Source organism: Marmota flaviventris, chromosome 5 (assembly GCF_047511675.1).
Source record: "Marmota flaviventris isolate mMarFla1 chromosome 5, mMarFla1.hap1, whole genome shotgun sequence".
In the NCBI taxonomy this organism is placed as follows: domain Eukaryota; kingdom Metazoa; phylum Chordata; class Mammalia; order Rodentia; family Sciuridae; genus Marmota; species Marmota flaviventris.
In genome coordinates, this window is record NC_092502.1 from 147,288,729 (window position 1) to 147,313,932 (window position 25,204).

Sequence of the window (25,204 nt, forward strand, 5' to 3'; positions counted from 1 at the left end):
TATAATCTTTGTTTATATTTATATACATTTGATATAGGATTTTAATTTAAAAATTCTTTTTGTGTAAAACTATGCTAGATATTAAGAAAATAAAAGGAGTCAAGATGAGTTTCTGGAATATTTCAATTCTGCATTTTGGGATGCCTTTAGCAGTGTCCTTTTGTAATAAGTCTAAGTAGAACAATTCTCAGCATGTACCTGTGAATGTTCTCTCAGATCACTGTACCACATTTCTTTTGAATTTTGTGATAGGCTAAACTAAGAGGGGTTAGAGGGAAAAAAGGAATCTACTACCTCAACATAATGGAGGTACCTCTGAGTTTTATAGCCCGACCCCATGAAATTTAGGATTATTTTTATGAAAAATAACACTGGAGTTTTGGTAGGGAGTGTTGATTCTGTAGATTGCTTTGGGTAGTATGGACATTTTAATCATATCATTTTTCTAACCCATGGGTTATCTTTTTATTTATTTGTGTCTTCTTTACTTTCTTTCATCAATGTTTCATAGTTTTCAGTGTGCAAATCTTTCACTTGGTTAAATTTACTCCTAAGTTTTAAATTTTTTAATTTTATTACAAATGATCTTATTTTTTAGATTTCATCTTTAATAGACCATTGTTAGTATAGAAGCAGGAAAACTGTTAGTGTAGAAGTAGGGTCCAAAAGTGAGTAAAGAGATTGAATGAATAATTTAAAAAATTTTCCATCAAAGAAAAGCCCAGAACCTAATGGCTTCACTGCTGATTTATACCAGACGTTTGAAGATGAACTAATATAAATCCTTCTGAAACTCATCCAAAAAATTGAATAGGAATCTGTACTTCCAGACTCATTGTATGGCCAGCATTACCCTGATGCCAGAGTCAGACAAGGCTCTATATGAGAAGAAAACTACATGGCAATATAGATGCAAAACTCTTCAACACATGCTAAATTCAACAGCACATTTAAAAGTATGATTCACCATGATTAATTGGGGTTTATTCCAGGGATGCCAGATGGTCTACACTTATGTAAATTAATAAATGTGATACACCATGTTAACAAAATGAAGGACATGATTACCTCAGTAAATGCACATGAACATCTGATAAAATTTGCTACATTCATGGATAATTCATAAAAATGTTTCAAAAAGACCTGTAGAGTGAAGCAACTGTGGGGGTTCATAGAGACTGGTTCTAAGATCCCACAGGAAGGATTTCAAGCAAGTTGTACAGAGAAACAGGCAGGAGTTTATAAGAGAAAGTGAGACAAGTGAGGTTAAGCTCACAGTGCACGCACTGAGTGGACTTTCTCTGGGAGAGCAGCATTTCTCTTACAGATTCCGGGTTTTTAAGGAATTTGGGTTTCTTTGTTCTTGCTATAGTTTCTCATACCTCCTGAAGTGGTTTATTGCCCTTTGTATAGCCCTTGACTTTTGTATAACTCTAGACAAATTTCATTTTTGAAGGTTACCAGTTTCTTAATGCTTGTGTGCTTGGATAAAGTTTTCTGTTATCCCCAGCCCTGTGTCTTATGGACTCTCTTTGATGTAAATGTCTAATATTCTCCCTAAAAGTTACTGTCTTTCATTGTCCTCCCCCTAGCCACCTACTCATGGCTGACTATTTACTTAACAAAAACATTCAATAAAAATATTCAACAAAAATATGTATAGAAGCAATGTAACTCAAAATAATACCCGCCATATATGACAAGTCCATAACTAGCATCATGCTTTCAACTCATGAAGAGTAGAAAGCTTTTCATCTAAGATCAGGAACAATATAAGAATGCCCACTTTCACCCCTTCTATTCAACACAGTACTGGAAATCCTTGCCAGAACAATTAGGCAAGAAAAGAAACAAAAGCCATCCAAACAGGAATGGCTGAAGTGGAATTTTCCATTTGCTATTGACATGATCTTGTGTATAGAAAACCCTAAAGACACCAACCCCAAAACAAAACAAAACAAAACAAACAAACAAACAAACAAACAGAAAAAACTGTTAAAACTGATACACTCAGCAAAGTTGCAAGTACAAAAATGTGTTTAATATTTTATCAAACTACCTAATTATTACAAAGTGGCTGTACCATTTCACATTTCCAATAGTACAATAGAGGGTTCCAGTTTCTCTGCATCTTCACTAACATTTCCTTCTGTCTTATCTTCTTGATTGTAGCTATTCTAGTAGGTATATGGAAAATCTCATTTTTCCATTTCCTTAATGACTTATGATGTTAGATTCTTTTCATATGCTTATTGGGCATTTGTATATATTCTTTAGTAAGATGTGTATTAAAATCTTTCTCTAATTTACAAAGTTGAGTAATTTCTCTTTCTTCTTACTTGTAAATATTCTTTAATTATTTTGGATGCAAATACCTGTCAGATGCATTCATTGTGCATATTTTCCTCAAGTCTGTGGCTTGTCTTTTCACTTTCTTACTGGTATCTTCTTTAAATTTAAATATAAATTTAATTTAATTTTGGTATTGGAGAATGAACTCAGGGGAGTTTTACCACTGAGTTCCTGCATTCCCAGTTCTTTTGTTTAATTTTTATTTTAAAACAGGATCTTGCGAAGCTGCTTAGGGCCTTGCTAAGTTCCTGAGGCTGGCCTTGAACTTGCAATCCTCCTGCCCCGCCTCCAGAATCACCCAAATTACAGGTGTGTGCCACCACATGTGGCCTTGCTGGTATTTTTTGAATAAATACCTAAATTTTAAATTTTTGATGAAATTAACTCTATACCCCTTTACTCCTTTTTATCATGTATGCTCTTGGTGTTGAATTAGAGTACTCATTACCTAGTTCAAAGTCATGAAGATTTCTCCTGTTTCTTTTTTGTCTTTTGTTTGTTTGTTTATTTTGTGTTTGTGCTAGGGATTGAACCCAGGGCCTTGGGCATGCAAGGCAAGCGCTCTACCAACTGAGCTATATCCCCAGCCCTTCTCCTGTTTCTTTTAAGACTTTTATATATAAATTCTGTGATTTGTTTATTTGTATGTGGCATGAAGTAAGGTTCCAAATTCACCTTTTTACATATGAACAACCAGTTGTTCCAGTATCATTTGTTGAAAAGATTTATTTTTTTTAATTGAATTGTTTTGATATTTTTGTTGAAAATCAATTGGCCATAGATGGAAAGGTATAAAGTAGTTACTTCTTGTAGCATTCACTCCTAATTCTAACTCTAGTTTTTATAAGACCTTTTAACTTTTCAAGTCCTTTGATTGATTGCATATTAGAGTTTTTTTTCTGGAACCATATAGCTTCAGTGAATATAAAACATTAGACCAAATAAATTTATCCCAAATGCAGTTGTATTCTTACTGCAGTTACTGAGCATGTGAATATGCATGTATGTCAAGTGTGTGTTTAGAGAAATGATTGTGGATTTACATTAAAGGTAGAACATTTTTCCTTTTTCTATGGAACTGCAATACCTTAATACTTGAGCATTTTGAAAGATCTTTTTTTTTTTCAGCTGAGAGAGCCAGCAGGTTTCAGAGTCTTATATCACTCAAGTTGCTTGTGTAGTCTTTCGAGAAAAATTAAACCAAGATCTCTTAAGTGATTTCCATGCAAAATTAATGCTTCCCTTGACTTCTGCCAAATGCTGTGATGCATTTTGCAGCATATGCCAGAAAGTTTAGAACTTGTATCTGGAATGAATTCAAAATTCTAAGACAGAAAGCATTTGTGCCTGGGGCAATGTAATGACCCCACCTGTGTCTTTTTTTTTTGTCTTCTGGATGTTTTCATTTTATGTCCAGAAAAGCCAACACAGATCCTTCTTCTATTTTTAAACTTTTTATGAAACACAGTTTTAATTTTACAAGACCAGATCTCACTCCAAGTTTCAAAATATGTGTTCTTCAGCGTAAAATGTTTTGACAGATACCTAATGGCCTAGCACTTTAGCATCCATTTTTTTAAGCCTATATGCAGAGAATCAGAGCCATAAAACCACAGTGTAATTAGTCACTATCAGATGTTGAATAAATTTGTATTTCACACATCTATATGCCAGGTAAACTGCCTTTTCCCCCTTCCTATAATTTTGATAGCTAGCTCAACCTGTTAATAAATTACTGAAATAAATAGAAATACTTGGTTGTTGGCTTGATTAACTTTTGATATTTTATTTGTGGTCTAAGACGAAGAACAGCAAGAAACTAGTATTTATTGAGTGCCTACCATGTTCCAAGTATTGTCCTAGATATGTTTACATCCCTAATCTCACTTAATCCTCACAGCCCCTCATTGTTGGTATTATTATCCCAATTTTAGAGATCTAGAACTTTAAACAAGCCAGACAATGATACTTTATGCTTGTGTGGGGCCTTTCAGAATATCATAATTCTAAAGTATCATCTGGGAAGGCCAGTTATAAAAAGAAAACTATCATAATTTATTCCAAGTGTTTCAGAGCTGACGGTGAAAAGAAACAACACATGCAGTATTCCTCAACTCTTTGTACTTGTTTTCTATGGGAAACAGTGAAAAGAGATAAGAAACCAGTAAGCAACACAGAGTGTGTTCAATAGGGGAGGGCTTTATAGTGATCAGACGCAAATAGTACCATAAAAACAGGATTTCCATATGCAAAAAAAAAAAAAAAAAAAAAAAAAAATCACCTTGACCCATACCTCATACTCTATATGAAAACCAGCTAAAATAGATTATAGATCTATTTATAAAGCTTAAAACTATAAAACTTTTAGAAGAAGCCATGGGAACTTCTATGAAACTCTAGGCAGAGCAATTAAATAAAAGAAAGACATTAAAGGGATATGAATAGGAAAAGAAGAGCTCAAACTATCTCTGCTTGCCAGCAAGACCTAAATAATTCCACCAGGAAATTTCTAGAACTCATAAATGAATTCAGCATGATATAAAATTAATACCCATGAATCAATTGCATTCGTGTGCGCCAATGATGAATCAGTTGAAAGAGAAGTTAGGAAAACTATCCCGTTCACAATAGCCTTAAAAAATAAAATACTTGAGAATTCAATCTAACAAAAGAGGTGAAAGATCTCCAAAATGAAAACTACAGAACACTAAAGAAATTTTAAAAGAATTTAGGAGATGGAAAGATCTCCAGTGTTCTTGGATAGGAAGATTTAATGCTGTCAAAATGGCCATATTACCAAAAGCACTATACAGATTTAATGCAATTCCTATGATGTTCCTCAAGGAAATAGAAAAAAACATTCATGAAATTCATTTGGAAAAATAGGAGGTCTAGAAATAGTCAAAACAATCCTTAGTGAGAAAAGCAAAGCAGGAAGCATCATAGTACCAGACCTTAAATTAAATTATAGTACAGAGCTGTAGTAACAAAAACAGCATGTTATTGACACCAAAACAGACACGAAGACCAATGGAACAGAAATGAAGACACAGAGACAAACCCACATAAATATATTTATCTCATATAAGACAAAGGCACCAAAAACATACTTTGGAGGAAAGATAGCCTCTTCAACAAAGAGTACTGGGAAAACTGGAAATCCATATGTAGCCAAATGAAATTAAACTCCTATCTCTCAACCTGCACAAAACTCAAAAGACTTAGGTATTAGATCAGAAACCCTGCACCTACTAGGAGATGATGTAGGCCTAACACTCCAACATGTTAGCTTAGTAACCAGCTTCCTCAACAAGACTCCTAAAGCACAAGAAGTAAAATCAAGGATCACTAAATGGGATAGTATCAAACTAAAAATCTTTTCTTCTGCTCACTTCTTGCATGGGGAGTGAGTGAGTAACTTTGGAGGTGTGGGCTGGGTGGAAATAAAAGCTATAAAAGTAATATTAAGAAATAAAAATAAAAATGAGATTATATATTCAAAAGTGGGGGCATTTATAGGTTGAATAGATCTGATGGGTCTGGTCCTAACAAGAAGAAAAGCCTAGGAATGCTTTATTTATAGTGGAACACATCAAAGGTTTTCACTGTGGCAGGAAAACAGAATAAGAGTGGGGAAAACAAGTTGTTTGGGGCTTAGCAGGTTACACTTGTCTCTGGGTGGCTGTGTTTTAACGTAGGGATGTGAGCTAAGGCAGGGAGCTAGCATCATCTGTGCTCTCTTGAACTAGGGAATTTCACCTGGGAGTTCCCAAGAAAGCAGCTTCCCTTGCCTTATGGTGGTTCAAACAAATCCAATAGTTCATACAAGGTTTCCAACACTTCCTCACAGCAAAGGAAATAATCAAGAATGTGAAGAAAGAGCCTATAGAATGAGAGAAAATTGTTGCTACCTGCTCCTCAGATTAGGTGTTAATTATTAGAATATACAAAGAATTCAAAAAACTTAAACACCAAAAACAGACACTTCTCAAAAGAAGAAATATGAATGGTTAACAAATATATGAAAAAATATCCAGCATTTCTAGCAATTAGAGAAATGCAAATAAAAGCTACACAGAGATTTCACCTCATGCTAATCATAATGGGAATTATCAAGAATACAAGTAACAATAAATGTTAGCAAAGATGTGGGGAAAAGGGTACTCATTCAATGCTGATGGGACTGCAAATTGGTGCAACCACTATGGAAGAGTATGGAGATTCTTCAAACAACTAGGAATGGAACCATCATTTAACTCAGCTATTCCACTCCTCAGTATATACCCAAAGGAGTTAAAATCAGCATGCTACAGTGATGCAGCCACATCAATATTTACAACTGCTCTATTCACAGTAGTGAAGGTATGGAACCAACCTAGGTGTCCTTCAACAGATGAATGGATAAAGAAAATGTGAGATACACACACACACACACACACACACACACAATGGGATATTAGTCATAAAGAAGAATGACTCTGGCATTTGCTGGTAAATGGATAGATCTGGAGACTATCATGCTAAGTGAAATAAGCCAATTCCAAAAAAACCCCAAAGCTTGAATAGTCTCTTTGGTAGTGGATCCTAATACACAACAAAGATTGGGGATGTGAAAAATAGAAGTTCAGGGGATACCAATAGAAAAGAAAGTGGAATGAATCTGATAATATAACTTTCCTATGTACATATATGAGTAGCCCACAAGTGAATCTCAGCATTGTGTACATCCTCAAGACTGGGATTCTAATTATAATAAGATATACTTTCTGTTTGTATAAATGTGTCAAAATATACTATCATGTATAACTAAAAGAACAAATAAAATTTTTAAAAAAGGAATTCTGGCTTAGGGGGAAAAACAGGGAGCATCACAGAGAAGTTTTTGGAGGGGTAGAACCATGCATTTGTCAAAACACATAGAACTATATATTTAGAAAGGTCAGTTTTATCATAGTATCATAAGTACATACTGCAATAAAGTTGACTTATATATATCTGTATTTATTTGTAGATATATATGCATATAATAAATCTATTTTCACTCATCAATTAAGAGAAGTCTAGACTTAGCCACCCTAAAGCTGTTTGGTGGTTCCAGGGTCAGCAAGGACCAGGGTACCTCCTGTTTTGTTGCTCTGAGAGGATGTTGCTTATACCCAGCTGTCTTATCCATATTACTGGCAGAGGGAAGAGTTTAAAAAAAAAAGAGTATGAAGAAGGATCTGTACTTCTTTTACTTCTTTGATATTTTGATATTCTATACTACACTTTCATGTAAACCTCATTAGCCAAAATTCAAAATCTAGGTGCAAGAGACTCTGGAAAATGAAGAAAGGAGAATGAATGTTGGAGTATGCTGATACTGTCTGTCAGCTCCTGATGATTTCTAGCTACCAACTTGTAACACTGATCAAAGTCCACTTGCTCTTCATTATGTTACTTTAAATCCTGGAGTTCTAGCATGCCTATTATTTTTGTGTACTCTTCTCAAACCCTTATTTGAGCTTGCCTTTTACTAGTTACTGGTTTCTGAAATTGAGTCAGTGAATCTTAAGATAATGTCTGATATAACATTTGACAACTCTGAAAACTGGATTTTGACAATATTTGGCAATTGATGAAATTTTCAAGTAACACTTAGGGGAAGGCATGCAAAAAATATTTTAAATCAAAACCAGACCATGTTTATTGGGAACAAATCACAAACATTTGCCCGGCTCAGAGAAAATCCTGGGTATCCATACATTAAAAAATCATTTCCTTTTCATTGCATATTGACTAAACCTCAAATGTATAGATAGGCAGTGAAATTATTTCATTCATTTATGCAACATACACATATTTAAAAAAGAAAAAGAATTCTTGCTTTCAAGGAGATCTTTTAAAAGAAATAAATGTTACTATGTATAAATATAACTTGCAACCTGGGTCAAGTGAGTTCTCCAGTTTCATACTTTTTTCAAAATTGTTTAGGCTATTCCAAGTTGTTAACAATTTCATGTAAGTTTCAGAATCAGGTTATCCAATTTATACTCCCAAATCTCTGCTGAAATTTGAAGGACAATGTATTGAATCTAAAGATCACTTTGGGAAATATTGAAATCTTAATAATATTGATCTCCAGTTCATGAGTACAATATATCTTTTTATGACTTCTTTTTTCATTGATCTCAGAAATTGTTTATCAGTTTTAGCATACAAACATTGACTGTGACTTGTCAGATTTCACTTTCATTCTGTCATGAATGGTATTTTCATTGTTGTTAGTCTATAGAAATAATATTGATTTATGATTACTAACCTTGTGTCCTCTGATCTTAACTAAACTTATTCATTAGTTCTAGAAGCATTTTTGTCTATTCTTGGTTCTTTCTATATAGATGATTATGTGCTAATTTAATATTATTTCTTCTTTCCAATCCATAAACCTTTCATTTCTTTTATTTTCCTTATTGTAGTGGCTGGCAATTTCAGTGTACAGAAATAAGGACAGCTGACATTATTGGTTTGTTCTCAAGCTGGGGCAAAGTATTCAGCTTTGCTCCATACTTATTATTGTAGGTTTTCATAGATATCCTTTATTAGATTCCGAAAGTTCCATTTTATTTCTAGGTGAAGCTTTTTATTTTAATTTTTAAAAATATTGAATGGATTTTTTTCCCCTTGGTACCAGGGATTGAACCCAGGGACACTTAACCACTGGAGCAACATCCTTAGACCTCTTTTAAAATATTTTATTTAAAAACAGGGTCTCACTGAGTTGCTTAGGACCTCACTAACTTGCTGAGACTGGCTTTGAACTTGCAATCCTCCTGCCTCCGCTGAGGCAAGTTGCTGGGATTGCAGGTGTACATTACCACACCCAACAAAAATGGATGGATTTAGAATGTCTCAAATTCTTGTGTCAATTAGAATATCTTTTTTCTTTCTAAATCTGTTGATATGAGATATATTTTTATTTCTTTCAATCTTCCTTTGCACTCCTAGTTTAAACATTACCTTGTCATGTATGTTATCCTGTTGATAGCCAGCAAGTTTGAATTTATTTGTGTCTTGTTAAGGATTTTTGTGTCTGTTCTTTGCGAATATTTGTCTGTAGGTTTTTTTTTAATGTTTATTTTTTAGTTTTAGGTGGACACAATATTTTATTTTTAGTGGTGCTGAGGATCCAACCCAGTGCCTCATGCATGCCAAGTGAGCGCGCTACCACTTGAGCCACATCCCGAGCCTACTGACTGTAGTTTTTGTGTAGTGATTTTGGTTTTGGCATCAGGGTGAGGCCTTGTATAGTTATCTGGGTAGTTTCCTCTTCCTTTTCTAGTGGAGTTTATAGAATTGGTACTACAGGATGACTATTCTTTATCCAAATTGAGGGACAAGCAGTGTTCAAATTTTGGATTTTTTTTAATTTAGAATTTTTGCATATGTGTAATGACGTATGTTTACTATAGGACCCACGCCTAAACTGGAAATTAATTTGCTTCATATATACCATATACTTATAGCTTGAAGTAATTGTATACAAATTTTAAATATTTTTTTTTTTTACATGAAACAAAGTTTCACATGAGGTTAGATGTGGAGTTTTCTACTTGTTCCAGTAATCAAAAAGGTTTACATTTTGGAGTATTTTGGATTAGGGATTCCAACTCATATTTCTTTCTTAGATATTTCATAGAATTCAACAGTGAAGCCTCTAGACTTTTATTAGTGGAAAGTTTTAAAAAACGTATTCAGCTTTTTACATAGATAAAGGAATATTCTAGTTCTTTTTTTTTTTTTTTTTTGGTCCTGGGAATTGAACTCATGGCCTTTTGCATACGAGGCAAGCACTCTACCAACTGAATTATATCCCCAGCCCTCTAGTTATTTCTTATTGAGTGGGCTTTGGTAGCTTGTGTGTTACAAGGAAATATGTCCATTTTATCTAAATTATCAAATTTTTGGTATAAAGTCATTCACAAAATTTCCTATTATCCTTTTAATATCATTAAGCTCTATAGTGATGTCTCTTCTTTCATTAAAGTATTGTGTTTGATATTGTCTCTAATTTTCTTTTGTAAATCATTAGTCCACCTGTTAACTCAGTTTATTCTATTGACCTCATAAAAACAGCTTTTGATTTCTGTATTATTTCTTGTTTGTTTTCTATTTGATTCACATGTACTTTTACTTTCCTCTGCTTACTTTGGATTTAATATTCTCTCTAGCGCTGCCCTTGACCTCACCTTCCTCCCCTTCCTCCCTCTTTAGTTTCATAAGGTTGAACGTTGGGTAATTGATTGGAGATTTTCCCCCCTAATCTATGCAGTTAATTCTACATTTTCCTTTTATGCTCTGTCTGAGTTGAACAAGAATTTTGATATATTGCATTTTCATATCTGTTAGATTTAAGGTATTTTTTAATATCCCTTGTTGTTTTTTAACCCTTTATTCATGGATAATTTAGAAGCATATGCCTTTATTTCTAAATATTTGGGAAAGATATATTTCCATTTACATTTTTATTATTGATTACTTCATTAATTTTATTTTTTATAGTGATATATGATTTCACATATGACTTTAGTCATTTTCAATTTGTTCTATGGCCCAGAATATGGCCTGTCTTGATGAGTGTTCAGCATATATTTGAAAAGGATGTTCATCCGTTTGTGAACATTCTAAAGATGTTATTTAGCTTACATTGATTGATAGTGCTTTTCAGGTCTTTTATATACTTACTGATTTGGGGATGCAAAGGAGTACTTTTCTATTAGTTACTAAAAGAGGAGTCTTAAAGTGTGCATCTATTATTATGGACTTCTTATTTCACCTTTTCTTTATATTAAGTTTACCTTGGTATTAGGGGCATGTGCATTTAGGATTGTTAATGTCTTTTGGCCAATTGACTATTACTATGAAAATTTCCTCTTAGCCTCCGATTATTGTCTTAGTCTTAAAATCTGCCATGCCTGACATTGGTATGGTCTTTTCAGTTCTTTAAAAATTGTATGTACTCTCTTTCTGTCTTTTTTCTATTAACTTATCTATCTATCCATACCAATGACAGAATCTGCCTAGGTCTTGCTTTTATCTAATCTTTGCCAGAGTTTTGATCATTTTTATGAGGTTGACTTTACATCTATCATCTATCATGTTACTGTTTGTGTTTTTCACATTGCTTTTATTTTTATTTTTTTCCTGTTTATAAAATAATAAATTATTGGTTACATTTTCTCTTCATTAGTATATATTCATTATAAAAATATGTTAGTGATTGCTCTAGAATTTATAATGTGTATCTTTTTAAAAAAATATTTACTTTTTGATTTTAGGTGGACACAATATCTTTATTTTATTTTTATGTGGTGCTAAGGATTGAACTCAGTGCCTCATGCATGCTAGGCAAGTGCCCTACCTCTGAGCCACGACCCCAGTCCCTATAATGTGTATCTTTAACACATTCCTTCCTTTTAACCTTTCTGCTGTAATTGTCATATGTTTTATTGGGACCTATTATAAATCTCATAATATATTGTTATTATTTTTGCTTTCTAGCCTTTTGTTTTTTAAAGAAATTTAAACATTTTAAAAAGTGTCTTTTACATTTACCTTCATCTTTATTATATGTAGCATTCTTCATTTCCTTGTATAGATTCAGATTTCCATTTGTGTCATATTTATTATACTTTTAAGAACTTCCTTTATCATTTCTTTTTTTAAAATATTTTTTTAGTTGTACATAGACACAATGTCTTTCTTTCTTTATTTTTATGTGGTACTGAGGATCAAACCCAGTGCCTTACACATGCAAGGCAACTACTCGACCCCTGAGTTACAGCCCCAGTCCTCTATCACTTCTTGTACACATTGGATGGCAGTGAATTGTCTTGGCACTTTTCCATCTAAAAAAAGGATTGATTTCATCTTATTATTGAAATATATTTTGACTGGCAATTGAATGTTGGATTGACTCCTTTTTCTCCCCCAGGACTTTAAAGATGTTGTTCCATAATGGTTTGGCATGCATATTTTCTACCATGCTGCTGCTGATGTCATTTTTGTTCTTATTATTTTCTTTTCTTTTTTTCCTTGCTCTGGGTCATATGGCTTTTGTTATCTCTGCCCTAAATGGCAGTGTTTCTTTTCCTGGGACTATGAGTAAGAGCTGCCTCTGTCCCAGGCCTGAACAGCTATGGCTCATTACTTTGTGGAAGTTCAGGCACAAACAGCTGTATTTCTGCTTCTCCCCCAGAGGCATGAGATTTTTTTTCTCTTGAATAGGATACCATTCTTTTCTAGTGACTTATTTTCATTGTGTGTTCTGGTATATGTTGTAGGGCAGTACATTTAACACATGTGAGTAACTTACAAATTTTTATATATATATATATATATATATATATATATATATATATACACACATATACATACACAAATATATATATATATATATATATATATATATGGCATGTGTTGAACAGTTTTACTGGTCAGAGTATATACTTAGAACAGTTTGGAGGCCACTGCTTTAGAGGGCATGAACTAAAACTCTAGATTCAAAGTAGAAATTGTCACTTGTTTTTTGATTTGATGAAGACACCATTCAGATAGTTCATGAGTAACTTAATTTATACATGGAGAATGTTTTATAGTGTATGTTTTGGGTTTTTAAAATAAATTTATTTTTATTTATTGATTTTTAATTTTTATTTTTTTGTCCTGGGGATTGAACTCAGAGGTGCTATACCACTGAGCCACATCTTCAGCCTTTTATATTTTTTATTTTGAGACAGGGTCTCAATAAGTTGGTTAGGGCCTCATGGAGTTGGTTAGGGCCCCTGTAAGTTGCTGAAGCTCATCTTGAACTCACCACCCTCCTGCCTCAGTCTCCTGAGTCCCTGGGATTATAGTTGTGTGCCACTGTACCCAGCTTTTTTTTTTTTTTTTTTAATTTTTAAAGAGGTATTTATTAGAATAATGAAAGAGAAATTTTATTTTTAAAAAATTTTTTAATTTGTTCTAATTAGTTCTTCATGACAGTGTAATGTATTTTGACACATCATATATTAATGGAGTATAACTTCTCATTCTTCTAGTTGTGCATGATGTAGAGTTACGCTGGCCATGTAATCATATATGCACATAGGGTGATAGTGTCTGATTCATTCTACTACAACTCATACCCCCATACCCCCTCCCTTCCTTTCACTCCCCTCTTTCGAATCCAAAATACATCTATTCTTCCCTCGTGCCTCCACTTCCTCGTTGTGAATTATCATCCATATATCAGAGAAAACATTCAGCCTTTGATACTTTGGGATTGGCTTATTTTGCTTAACAGGATATTCTCTAACTCCATCCATTTACCTGCAAATGCCATAATTTTATTTTCTTTTATTGCTGAGTAATATTCCATTGTGTATACATACACAATTTCTTTATTCATTCATCTGTTGAAGGGCACCTAGTTTGGTTCCATTGTTTAGCCATTGTGAATTGAACTTCTTTGAACATGGATGTGGCTGCATCACTGTAGTATGCTGATTTTAAGTCCTTTGGGTTATAAACCAAGGAGGGGGATAGCTGGGTCAAATGGTGGTTCCTTTCCAAGTTTTCTGAGTACTCTCCATACTGCTTTCTTGAGTGGATGCACCAATATGCAGTCCCATCAGCAAAAGTTACGAGTGTACCTTTTCCCCTACATCCTCGCCAACATTTATTGTTACTTGTATTCTTGATAATTGCCATTCTGACTAGAGTGAGATGGAATCTCAGTGTAGTTTTGGTTTACAGATAAATTTTATCTCTTACAATTGTTTCTGAACATTTTTTAAAAAAATTATTTTGGGCTAATACATTGAAACATAAGAATTGCATATATTAGTGGGGTGCCATTCTTTTCTTTTTTAAATTTATTTTTTAGTTGTAGTTGGACACAATACCTTTATTCATTTATTTATTTTTATGTGGTGCTGAGGGTCAAACCCACAGCCCCGCACATGCTAGGCAAGCACTCTACCGCTGAGCCACAGCCCCTGTCCCACTATTATTTTCAAATAATTATTATATATTAACAATAATTATTAATTAGATAATGTCAACATCTAATTTCATATTAATGAGATATTAATAACTGATATTTTAAGCACATGTGTACTTAAAAAGTGAGGCAGTCTTTATATACCCTTTTTTATTTTAAACTCCCTTTTAAAATTAAAAATGAAAAATCCTTTTTTTTTTTTTTAGGACTGTCAGGATATGGGAAGTTGAAAATCCAAGGAAGCAAAAAAGTGTGTTTAAACCACGGACAATGCAGGGTAAAAAAGTTATTCCTACTACGTGCACATATAGTAGAGATGGAAACCTCATAGCAGCTGCCTGCCAGAATGGAAGCATACAGATCTGGGATCGCAATTTAACTGTAAGTCAAGGACATTTAAACCTTCTTTCTGTAGATGACAACTACCTTAGAAAGACAAACATCATGTTAAAATATTATGAAGGTCAATTTCCTGAGTTTAGATCTAATTTAAACTTCAGAGTTAGTCAAACATTGGAACTTCTGCAGTAAATAGCATTTCAGCAAATGTTCCAGTTCAGTATTTTCCAGTGTGTATTAGATTCCAATTTTAAAATTATACTCTTTTGGTATAAAATTTGAAAAAAACAGTGCAATTCATTATATAACGTCTCAATGTATTTGATTTTGAAAGTCAATGAACAGTTTTACAGTAATATAAAACAAGTCTTAAGTAGAAAACTAGAAAATACCCTTTCAAATACCACTAAAAAGTCCAACATTATCCATCATTTTTACAGTTATTTCAGTAGAAATTTAAATAATATTTTGTTTTAAATTTCCGTGTGATTCCATTTTAGCAGGTTTCAGGTTTTCCCTATACAGTTTTAGGTTCTTGCTAGAATATTTTGGAATTCAAAGGAATTTTAAGATCCATAGATCCTTTGATAACCAATAACCTGTATAAAGGGCTTTGTGGTATGTATAGATGGAAAAATGAAAATATTTGAAAAGTAAATTGAGTCTAGATTACAAAATTAAGATAAAATTCTACATAAATTTTATAACACAGTTTAGATTCTTTGATTCAATAGAAAGATCTGGTCAATTATTAGTTCAATAAATATTTATTGACTGGGTAGTACTATATGCCAGTCACTGTCCTTTATACTGAGAGTCTTTATCAAAAATTCCTGCCCTTGTGGAGTTTACATTCTAGTTAAAAAAAAAAAAATAGAAATTTTATTCTGTTCAGTTTTATCCTTCGAACACTTGCATTTTGAATGGAACTCCAGGAAACAAACTTGTCTTTTTATGCAGTTAAAGTAATTTGTGTTGGAATAAGGTAAAAAGTAATGATTAGAGGGAAAAATTCATGGTGATAATGCTGGAAATATCTGTGGCATTTTCTGTGTCAGATCTTTTATTTCTGTTTTCATCCTCACTGTAAACCCCATAAAGCTTCATAACAGCACAGAGATTTTAAAAGTCCTTTGAATTGTAAACTGAGTTCTAACCAGGCAGTAAATTTATAGTTACTGGCTTTCATCGTCTCTGGGAGCAGTTGATTTAAACATAGAAATTCTAAAACATACAGTTTTCTCCATGTAGCTTTAGTAGTAGTATGTTTGACATAGTGCATATATGTGTGTCTTCTCTTAGAACCCTTATATTTTGATAATGTTGAGCACAGGTTTTAGAAATTGATTGGCCTTGTATAATGAGTATCTCCTGTTTCCAGTTTTGTGTAAGACAAAGCAATACAAATGCCAGTTTCCAAAAAAATATATCCTAAGTCATTCTACTAATCACAATCTTCTTTTCTGTTAGAATTCAGTAACACATGAATGTATAGGTTATTGTACCATACCCCATTTGTTGTATTTTATTTCTATTTTACATTTGCATATTAATGTGTATCAATTGTAAAGAAATCAAACTGAGAAGTAAAATCTTGCCAGCAGGAAATCTGACTTGATTTAAAAACAGATTTGTTCTGAATTGTTATTTCAGCAATTAAAAAAAAAATCTATGTGTAAACCCTGAAGCTGAAGAAAGACAGCACAATAGCAGCAGCTTTTCCACACAGGAGCCAAAGGGCAGCATTGTAGATAATGGTTAATACACATTTTGTGTTGATTAAGTAAAACTGTTGTAATTGACACATTTAATCATAGAATTCTCATTTGACCAACTTGAATTTTAACACAGTAAATGAAATGTATTCCTTTAGAAGTGAACTATATATTAATGATATCTAGCTCGCCACATTTGACTATTTAATTTTTCATTAGTTAAAATAAAGTACAATTAAAACATCAGTTTCTCCTTCACAATGACCACTTTTCAAGTGCCTTAGAGCCTTGGGAGACTTATGACTGCTTATTAACACAGGTATAAAACATTCCTGTCATAGTTCTGTTGGACATTGCTGCTCGAGAGGAATGGTGGTTCTCCCAAGGTCCCTTTTATTCTTATGATGATGGCCTGCCTTTGGGTTTGAGAAGGCCTCTTATGAGGTGCTTCTGTTGTTCTGCACTGCCTCCTTGGTTCCCCACTTCCCTCCTCCTCAGTGTAATATTGAGTCAAGCAGAGGCCAATATCTGGTGGGAATAAGGGGAGGAAGAGGCAGAATATAGGAGGTGACATTGGAGAGGTGATAGGACTCAACCTGACTCATGGCCTTTGCACGTTGTTGAACCATTTAGCCCTCAGCTATCTTCTTACAGATAGTCACCTGACTTTTCTTTTACCTCTTTCACCTCTTTGCTCTTCAGCAAGGCCTTCCCTGACCATACCTTATTTAAAATTGCAACCTTCTCCCCACCAGAGGACTCTCTGTGCCTTTTTTTTTTTTTTTTTGTAGTGTTGATCACCCACCATCTAACATATGCTGAATTACATCTTCCACCTTTTTATTGGCTGATTCCCTCCGGTATGAAATTTGCTCCATAAGGAAAATGATTGTTTTTGCTCCTTGGTGTATCCGCTGAGCAAAGAACAATGCCTTATTCACAGATGACCTTCCTACTTGTTGACGAGTGAATTCATTCTAAAAAAAAGCATCATAATATGAGATGGTCAGTTTCTTTAAGAAGATGTTAAAAAATAATAGCATAAAAATTATCCTAGTTTTGTGAAAATTGTGAGATACAGATATGTGTATATTTGTATCTTGGCTGGGAGAGAAGATGAGACACATTGGTGTAAATTTGGACATATTTTTAATGATATATAAATATATAATATATATGTTCTATATATTTGACTGATTTTGGATTACAGGTGAATTTTTAAAAATGATTCTTGTATCTTAAGTATAATTTTCGAGTTTTAAAATAATTCAGCATATATAGTTTTATGAATACCTGATGACATCTTTATTTTGTATAAAATACCTATCAAATTTATTCATTTTTTCCCCTTTTTATGGGTTCTTTTTACTTATCATAACATTAGGATTCATTTGGACATAATTATAAAAGCATAGAATATAATTTGTTCTAATTCAGTCCCTAGTATTTCCCCTTTCCCCTCCCTCTACTCTACTGATCTTTATGCTATTTACTTATAGTTTTTTTAAATAGCATCTTGTGGATGTATATGATGGTGAGATTGATTGTGGTATGTTTATATGTGTACATAGGAAAGTTAGGACAGATTCATTTCACTGTTCCTTTCTCCTGTCCCTCCTTCCTCCTGTTCAATCCTCTTCATCTACTCCACTGATCTTCTGTTTTTTTATGCACCCCCTCCTACCATTTTGGATTGCCTTTTGCATATCAAAAAAAAATTCAACCTTTGACTTTTGGGGACTCGCTTATTTTACTTAGCTTTGTTCTGTCTTTTCTCACAACTCAAGTAAACTAATTAATGCCAGATTCTGATAGTGTTTGTTAATTCCTTTTTTTTTGTTTGTTTGTTTGTTAATGCCTCCTATGTGTTTTTATGGATTGCATTTGCTGTTTCTTTTTTTGAATTTTGGGCATTCTTATGAAGATGTTATAATCACTGAAAATAAAACTATATTTACTTTTATAGAGGTTCAGTTAGTATGTGTACTAAGACTATTAGTAAAAAAAGGGAAAATTTTATGAAGGAGGGCTATTAATATTTCTTTGTATTTCTCTTTTATATCAAGTAGAAAAATCAATCTTCCCTTAAATGGAGTGTTAACCTGTTGGTGTTAAAAAGGTGTTTTTGGGGATTTAAAAAAGAATAATATAGCATATAATGTTGAATCCTTGATTCCAGTGTTATTTTGTGATAAATTTGTAATCTCTTATAAAAATTTGCAAGTCAGATAATTTTGATATGGAAAACTTTTTTACTGAGTTATTTATCATTTATTACTAACTACAAATATGAAGATATGTGAAGAACCCATGTTTCATTAAAAATTATATTTGACCAAAGGCCAAATATTTTCTGTGATATGTGGATGCTGATCTACTATGTGGGTCAGGGCATGAGAAGAACAGAGGAACTTTGGATTGGGCAGAGGGGAGTAAGGGGAGGGGAAGGAGTATAGGGGTGGGGAAGATGGTGGAATGAGTCGGACATTATTACTCTGTGTACATGTACAACTGCATGAATGGCTCTGCATCGAGTACAACCAGAGAAATGAAAAGTTGTGCTCCATGTGTGTACCATGAGTCAAAATGCATTCTGCTATCATGTAGAACTAATTAGAAGAAATAATTAAAAAATTACATTTGAGAGTATATAAATTAAAAATAATTGCTTTCAATTATTTTAAAAATAATTGAAAAATTGATTTTTAAATTGATTTACATAACCATATTAGCCCTGTAAATAATGTATGGAGAACTCATTGACATCAAATTATACTATGGTATCTGAGTGTCCTCTATCTTCCTGAGAGTGGTATTTTCTAAGGGCTTTCATGAGTTAAACATGACCTCCAGAGGCTAAGAGTGTGTTTGTAGCTCAAGGTAATATCTTCCTTCTTTTCACAAAGACTGATCACTCAGTAATAATTCACAACTTCTACTCCATAGTATGTGTTCAAGTTAGAGTAGCACAATATTGACTGTAAAGTAGGAAAGTAGTAGTAAGTTGTAGTGGGAAAACTATGTTTTATCTAAAAATTTTTAAAATACCAAGTGATTTAAAAAATGTTGACAAACGCGTATTTCATAAAACACTAATATATTATAAATGACACAAGACATATACTTATAGTATACATTTCTTTGGACTGTCAGTCCATCCTGAGTTTCCTAAGCTCTCCATATTATATATATATCTTTTTGTATTTATGAAATGAGGACATGATCCCCACCTTGTTAAGTTATTGTGAAGATCATTTTAGATAATATATTTGAGATACTCAGGACGGGCCTCTAAGTTCTTGGTAACAGTGGGTCTTCCTTCTTTTTCTTTTTACAATTCTCACAGAATTTTGAAGTTAGAACTTAGGATACTGTTTAACCCTGGCTGTGAAAGACTTATGGAATCTGAGTTTGACAGGCTACTTGGTGACTAAAGGTGTGGTTTAAGAAAATAAGACTGTAGGTATCTGCTTCAACCAGTCATTCACTGTATGAAAATACAGCCATAATCAATTAATTGGGATGCTGTGGACCAAATTTTTAGTTATGCTTGAATTAATACGTCAATTAGAATTATGTTTTGTAAATATTCAAGAGGAAACGTTTGACATAGAAATTGTTTCATAGTGTTTTTGTCATGTTTTTCTGTGATTACTTTTCAAAAAGTTATGTCATTGACTCAAAACACAAATAGTCATCAAAATTTTGCAAAATTACTTGCAAGCTCTGAACTTTAATTCTAATCTATTAATTATTTTAATGAAAAGAATAAATTTTTAAAATAATATCCTTATACTGTGTTATGTACTGTTAGAAGCAACATCTAATACTGGCTTTTAAAAAATTAAAAGTTTTTTTTTAAAATATGGATGATTTTTATCCTTGTTCTTTGCTTTACTGAAAGTCTTTGAACTTAAAGACTTCCTATAAAATGTGGCAATTTTACCACATTCATTAAACTTTAATCCCTCCTGAAACTCCACTAAAATGGCAAGGAAAACATATTTTAAAGCATAAACCCACATGGACAAAGAGAATTAGCAACAGCAGAAAAAAGAGGTCAAGGGGTTGGGGTTGTAGTCAGTTGGTAGAGTGTTTGCCTTGCATATGTGAGGCACTAGATTCAATCCTCAGCACCACATAAAACCATAAAATAAAATAAAGGTATTGTCTGTCTACAGCTAATTTTTTTTTAAAAAAAGGTCAAGACATATATGGAAGCTAGAAGCCAGATACATGAATGGTAACTGACTTTGGAGCTAACTAGAGAAAACAGAGATCTCAGTCATGGGGGAAGCCTGTGAGAGATTCATATAGAACTGTATTCCTTCCCCCTCTCTCTGTTGTTGTTGCTGTTATTATTATTGTTGTTGTTTTTTACTGAGGATTTACCATGGTTTAGGCATCACCTTACATGTAATATTTCACTTAATCCTTACAGTGGTCCTATGATGTAAATATTGCTACTGTCATTTACAGATGAGGGAATAGACACAAAGAGTTTGAGTTACCTACCCAATATTATTTAGTAAGTGGCATGACTGGCATTTAATCCTAGGAAGTATGATTCAGGAGCCTATGCCAGGAGTCAAAAAACTAAGGTTCATGCACAAAATGTAGCCCACTATTGTTTTTGTATCACTTGCCAGCTGAAACTGGAAATTGCATTTTTAAATGTTCATATTATTTTCCTAAGGCTGCTATAACAAATTATCACAAATTTAGTGATTTAAAATAATACAAATGAATTATTTTAAAGCTCTGCAGATGAGAAGTCTCACTGGGGTAAAATTAGGGTGTCAGCAGGGATGTGTTCCTTTTGGGATACACCAGAGGGATATACTCCCTTGTTCTTGCAACTACTAGAGGCCACCACTCCCTGTTCCTTTGTTTATGGGCCCTTCCTCCATGTTAAAGGCCAGCAGCAGTGGGTTGATGGGTTGAGTCCTCTTCACATTGCAACACCTTGGTCTTCTTTTCTGCTCCCCTTTGTCACTTTTAAAAGACTCTTATGATTATATTGAGCATCCTTGGGTAATCTCCCTATTTTACAGTCAACTGATGAGCAATGTTAATTCAATCTAAAACCTTATTTCCCCTTTGCCACATGAAGTAATATATTAATAGATTCCAGGATTAGCATGTGAAGATCTTTGGAGTCATTATTCTATTACAATGTTTTTTAAAATCAAAATAAGGAAAATATTTCATAAATTATATGTAATTCAAATTTCAGTGTTCATTAATAAATTTTATTAGAACAACCTCACTTGTTCTTTTTTATATTTATGTGGCTGCTTTTATACTACGGTAGCAGAATAGCAAATAGTTGCAACAGAGTGTAAGATCCTCAAAGTCTAAAATATTTACCATCTGGCCCTTAATAGAAAAAAATCATAATCCTTGGCATAGTATTTCTAATCTGCTTTTCAGTGCCTTACTCTTAAATACTAATAGACAAACAAGTGTCATCAGACACTGTAACATGAAATACAGAGACTAAAATAAATGGGTAAAGTAACTCAGTGAAGTGGGGGAGAATGTAGGAAAATAAAGAAATTCTCTAGGGAAAAATCCCCACCTATAATTAATAGTCTCAGAAAAAAATAAAGAGTAGTATAACCAAGAAGCCAGAGCAGAATACTATTATAAATGTGAAAATTTAGAAATAAAGAAAGAGCTCTTGGAAAACAAATAAATGATAGCAGGGAAGGAAAACACATAGGAATATTGAAATATCCTAAAATGTAGATATAAATAAAGTGAAGGAGATATCCTATAAAGTAAAATAAAAGACAGTAAGAGAGAGATTTAAATGGTCAGTGCAGGGGCCAGTACTTGGAACGTTCTTGAAAGAAAATATGTAGGGAAGGGAAAATAGAAATAGGTAAGAAATAGCTATCAAAACTGTCTCAGAACTTAAATAACATGACTCTTCAGATGGGAAGGATTCATCTGGAAAGTATGAAATAGACTCACATCAAGCCTTGCATCATAATTCAGAATACCAGGGATATAGAAAAGATCCCTCAAACTCACAGAGATAATAAAATAGGAAACATGTAACAGAAGAATAATGGGGCCATGTAATTTAGGGTGTTGGTAATACAGTTGCTCAAGTGTAATACCAGGGACTTAGCTACTAGGGAGGGTAGCGAAGAACAGGAGGGGCTGACAGATGGAAAGTAGAGAGATTACATCATTAATTCCACAGAAGTTACTAAGCGCCTTCTCTGGTCCAAGTACTGTCCTAGGTGCTGGGATAACCGTTGAGGAAACAGAGACCCTATCCACTGCTTTCAAAGACCCTGAATTACTAGAAATTTGGTATTTTGTCCCTCATAAGGAGATATTGTCCAATCTATTTCAGTGTTTTTCAGAATAAAACAAGTCTTTTTCAGCATTCAATTTGGCTTTTTTTCAGTCCTTGTTCTCCTTATTAATGCCATTCTTCTTTGAAACAGCCTCTTTTCTTGCCAACTTCCCTCTTATTCTAAACTCAGGTCCCGTAGGCAGCCTTGTTCTACCTTTTTTAAAAAAAATTCTAATTTGTTATATATGACAGCAGAATGCATTACAATTTGTATTATACATATAGAGCACAGTTTTTCATCTCTCTGGTTGTATGCTTGTTCTACCCTTTTGTTCTTAGAGTTCTCAGCTGCCTTTTCCACAGTTTAAGTTTGCTGTACCAAAACACCCTCCACATCTGTTTTAGAACCCACTCTTCGTTTTGATGTTTCTATTTTTCTTAATTATTTTCTATTTAGGCTTTGGAATATTTTCTACCTCCTGTAACCAGCAGCAGTCTTATAAATTCTGTTTTAGTGTCTATTAGATCTTCCTTTTGATTTCAGTCTTGCCTTCACTCTACCCTTTTCCCCATCTCTAACCTGTGTACTCGGATATCCTTCCCCTTCTCTGTCTGTCCCCCATGATATACCTAGCCCCAGTTTAGATCCTGTTAAATGTAGCGCTTATGCTTTAATGCTTACCACATACCATAAAGTAGTACGAAGTTAACATTTCTTCAAACTTATTTATTCAGGCCTTTCAGTTATTCCTTATTTACTCTTTGAATATCTTCTATGACTTTGTACATAAGTTGAAAACTTTGATTTTTAACCAGGCTAGATTATACTGTTTCCTTATGAACATCCTCTAGTTTACTGGAGGATGTGTCACTTGATGCCTCTCCTGGTACTTCCGGCTCTGCCTTACCTGCCTCTCCTGTAGGCCCTCGACTGATGATGGAAGTCCCATTCCTTAAAGAAAGCCAGATCAGATTTCATGCCCTCCTTAGCATTTGAACAGTCATGGAATTACAGGTGTACAACATCATGTCTGGTAAACTGTACACATTAAATGGGTCATATTAAATTATACTTTAATAAAATTGAATGATCCATATTTTATTATTATGGATTATAATCTTTTCAAAACTGTACATACACAAACTTTTAAGTTCTCTTGCCACTGGAATATGGGATTTGATAATATAAATAATCTTTTGCCAAAGTTGACTAATGACACAAACATTTATGTCACTGTTGGTAACTCTGTAGGACAAGAATTTTTTTTCTCTTTATCTTTGGACTTGGTGTGCAAAACATATGTAGTAGTGACTTGATATGTATTTGTTGAATTAAAATTCAATGGCTTAGTATACCTGTACTGTGTATATTTAAATTCAATAAAAAAATTCTTATTTTTAGGATCTAATTTTGAAATATAGGCCTTGCACAGTATATTTAAAAGGAAAAATTTATGCACACCCTGGATACATGATGTTAATATATAGAGGAAAAATGTAACTGATGAAACTATAAGAGAAAAATTATAGGCTTAGGGGGCTGGGGTTGTGGCTCAGTGGTAGAGTGCTCGCCCAGCATGTGTGGGCCACTAAGTTTGATCCTCAGTACCACATTAAATTAATAAATAGATAGATAGATAAATAAATAAATAAATAAAGGTATTGTGTCCAACTACAACTAAAAAAAAATTATAGGCTTATACACTAAATACTAATCAAAGTTGCTTGAGGGGGCTAGGGTTTTGGCTCAGTAGTAGAGTGCTTGCCTTCCATGTGTGAGGCACTGAGTTCGATTCTCAGCACCGCAAATAAATAAATGAATAAAATAAAGGTCTATCAAAATTTAAAAAATATTTTTTAAAAAAAGTTGCTTCAGAGTTCAAGATGGCGGATTAGAGGAGAACTCATTACTGGTGTGACCCCGAGTTAGTAGACAGACGCTCCTCCTCATAAAAGCCCCACCCACAGATTTAAGCTTCATGGAGCCTGTGATAGGAGTTCTAACAGCGGCTGGTCACAAACGCAGTCCAGAACCTGAGAAAAGTGGAGTTGCTCTGTGCGCGGAACCTGAGCAGCTGAACAGCAGCCCCTGCAGCCGGGCGGAATTGAGCGCTGCAGAGTTCTGGCAGTATAGAAAAGCAGAGTTTCAGATCCTGTGGAGATAGAGTGCGCCTGACGGTGATCCACGTCTCCACAGGGCACCGGACCAAGGACTGAAGTTTGGACTTAGTGGAGAAACAGCCCAGTTCCCTCCACCTCACCGGACACCCTGGCGCGGACACAGGTGGTCACCATCTTGGAAAATCTACCTCATCAGCTTTGGGTGGGTCTCACAGGCAAACGAGATTGGCGACAGATCAGGTGTGTGACCCCCAGACCCCCCTTCCACACAGCTGGGATAACTCAAAAACTTTCTCGCCAGCTCTCTGTGGACGTGAGTGTCAGAGGGAATAAGTCAGA

General features: G+C 33.8%; 1 protein-coding gene across 3 annotated transcripts in view; it reads left to right on the forward strand.

Annotated features, from left to right (window-relative positions):
* Positions 1–25,204, forward strand: part of Wdr70 (WD repeat domain 70) — a 289,453-nt gene that overhangs the window by 162,774 nt on the left and 101,475 nt on the right. For all 3 annotated transcript variants that reach the window (XM_027936264.2, XM_071612680.1, XM_071612679.1), the window contains one exon: positions 14,584–14,758. In XM_027936264.2, the coding sequence (XP_027792065.1) occupies positions 14,584–14,758 (175 nt within the window). The remainder of the gene's footprint in view (positions 1–14,583; positions 14,759–25,204) is intronic.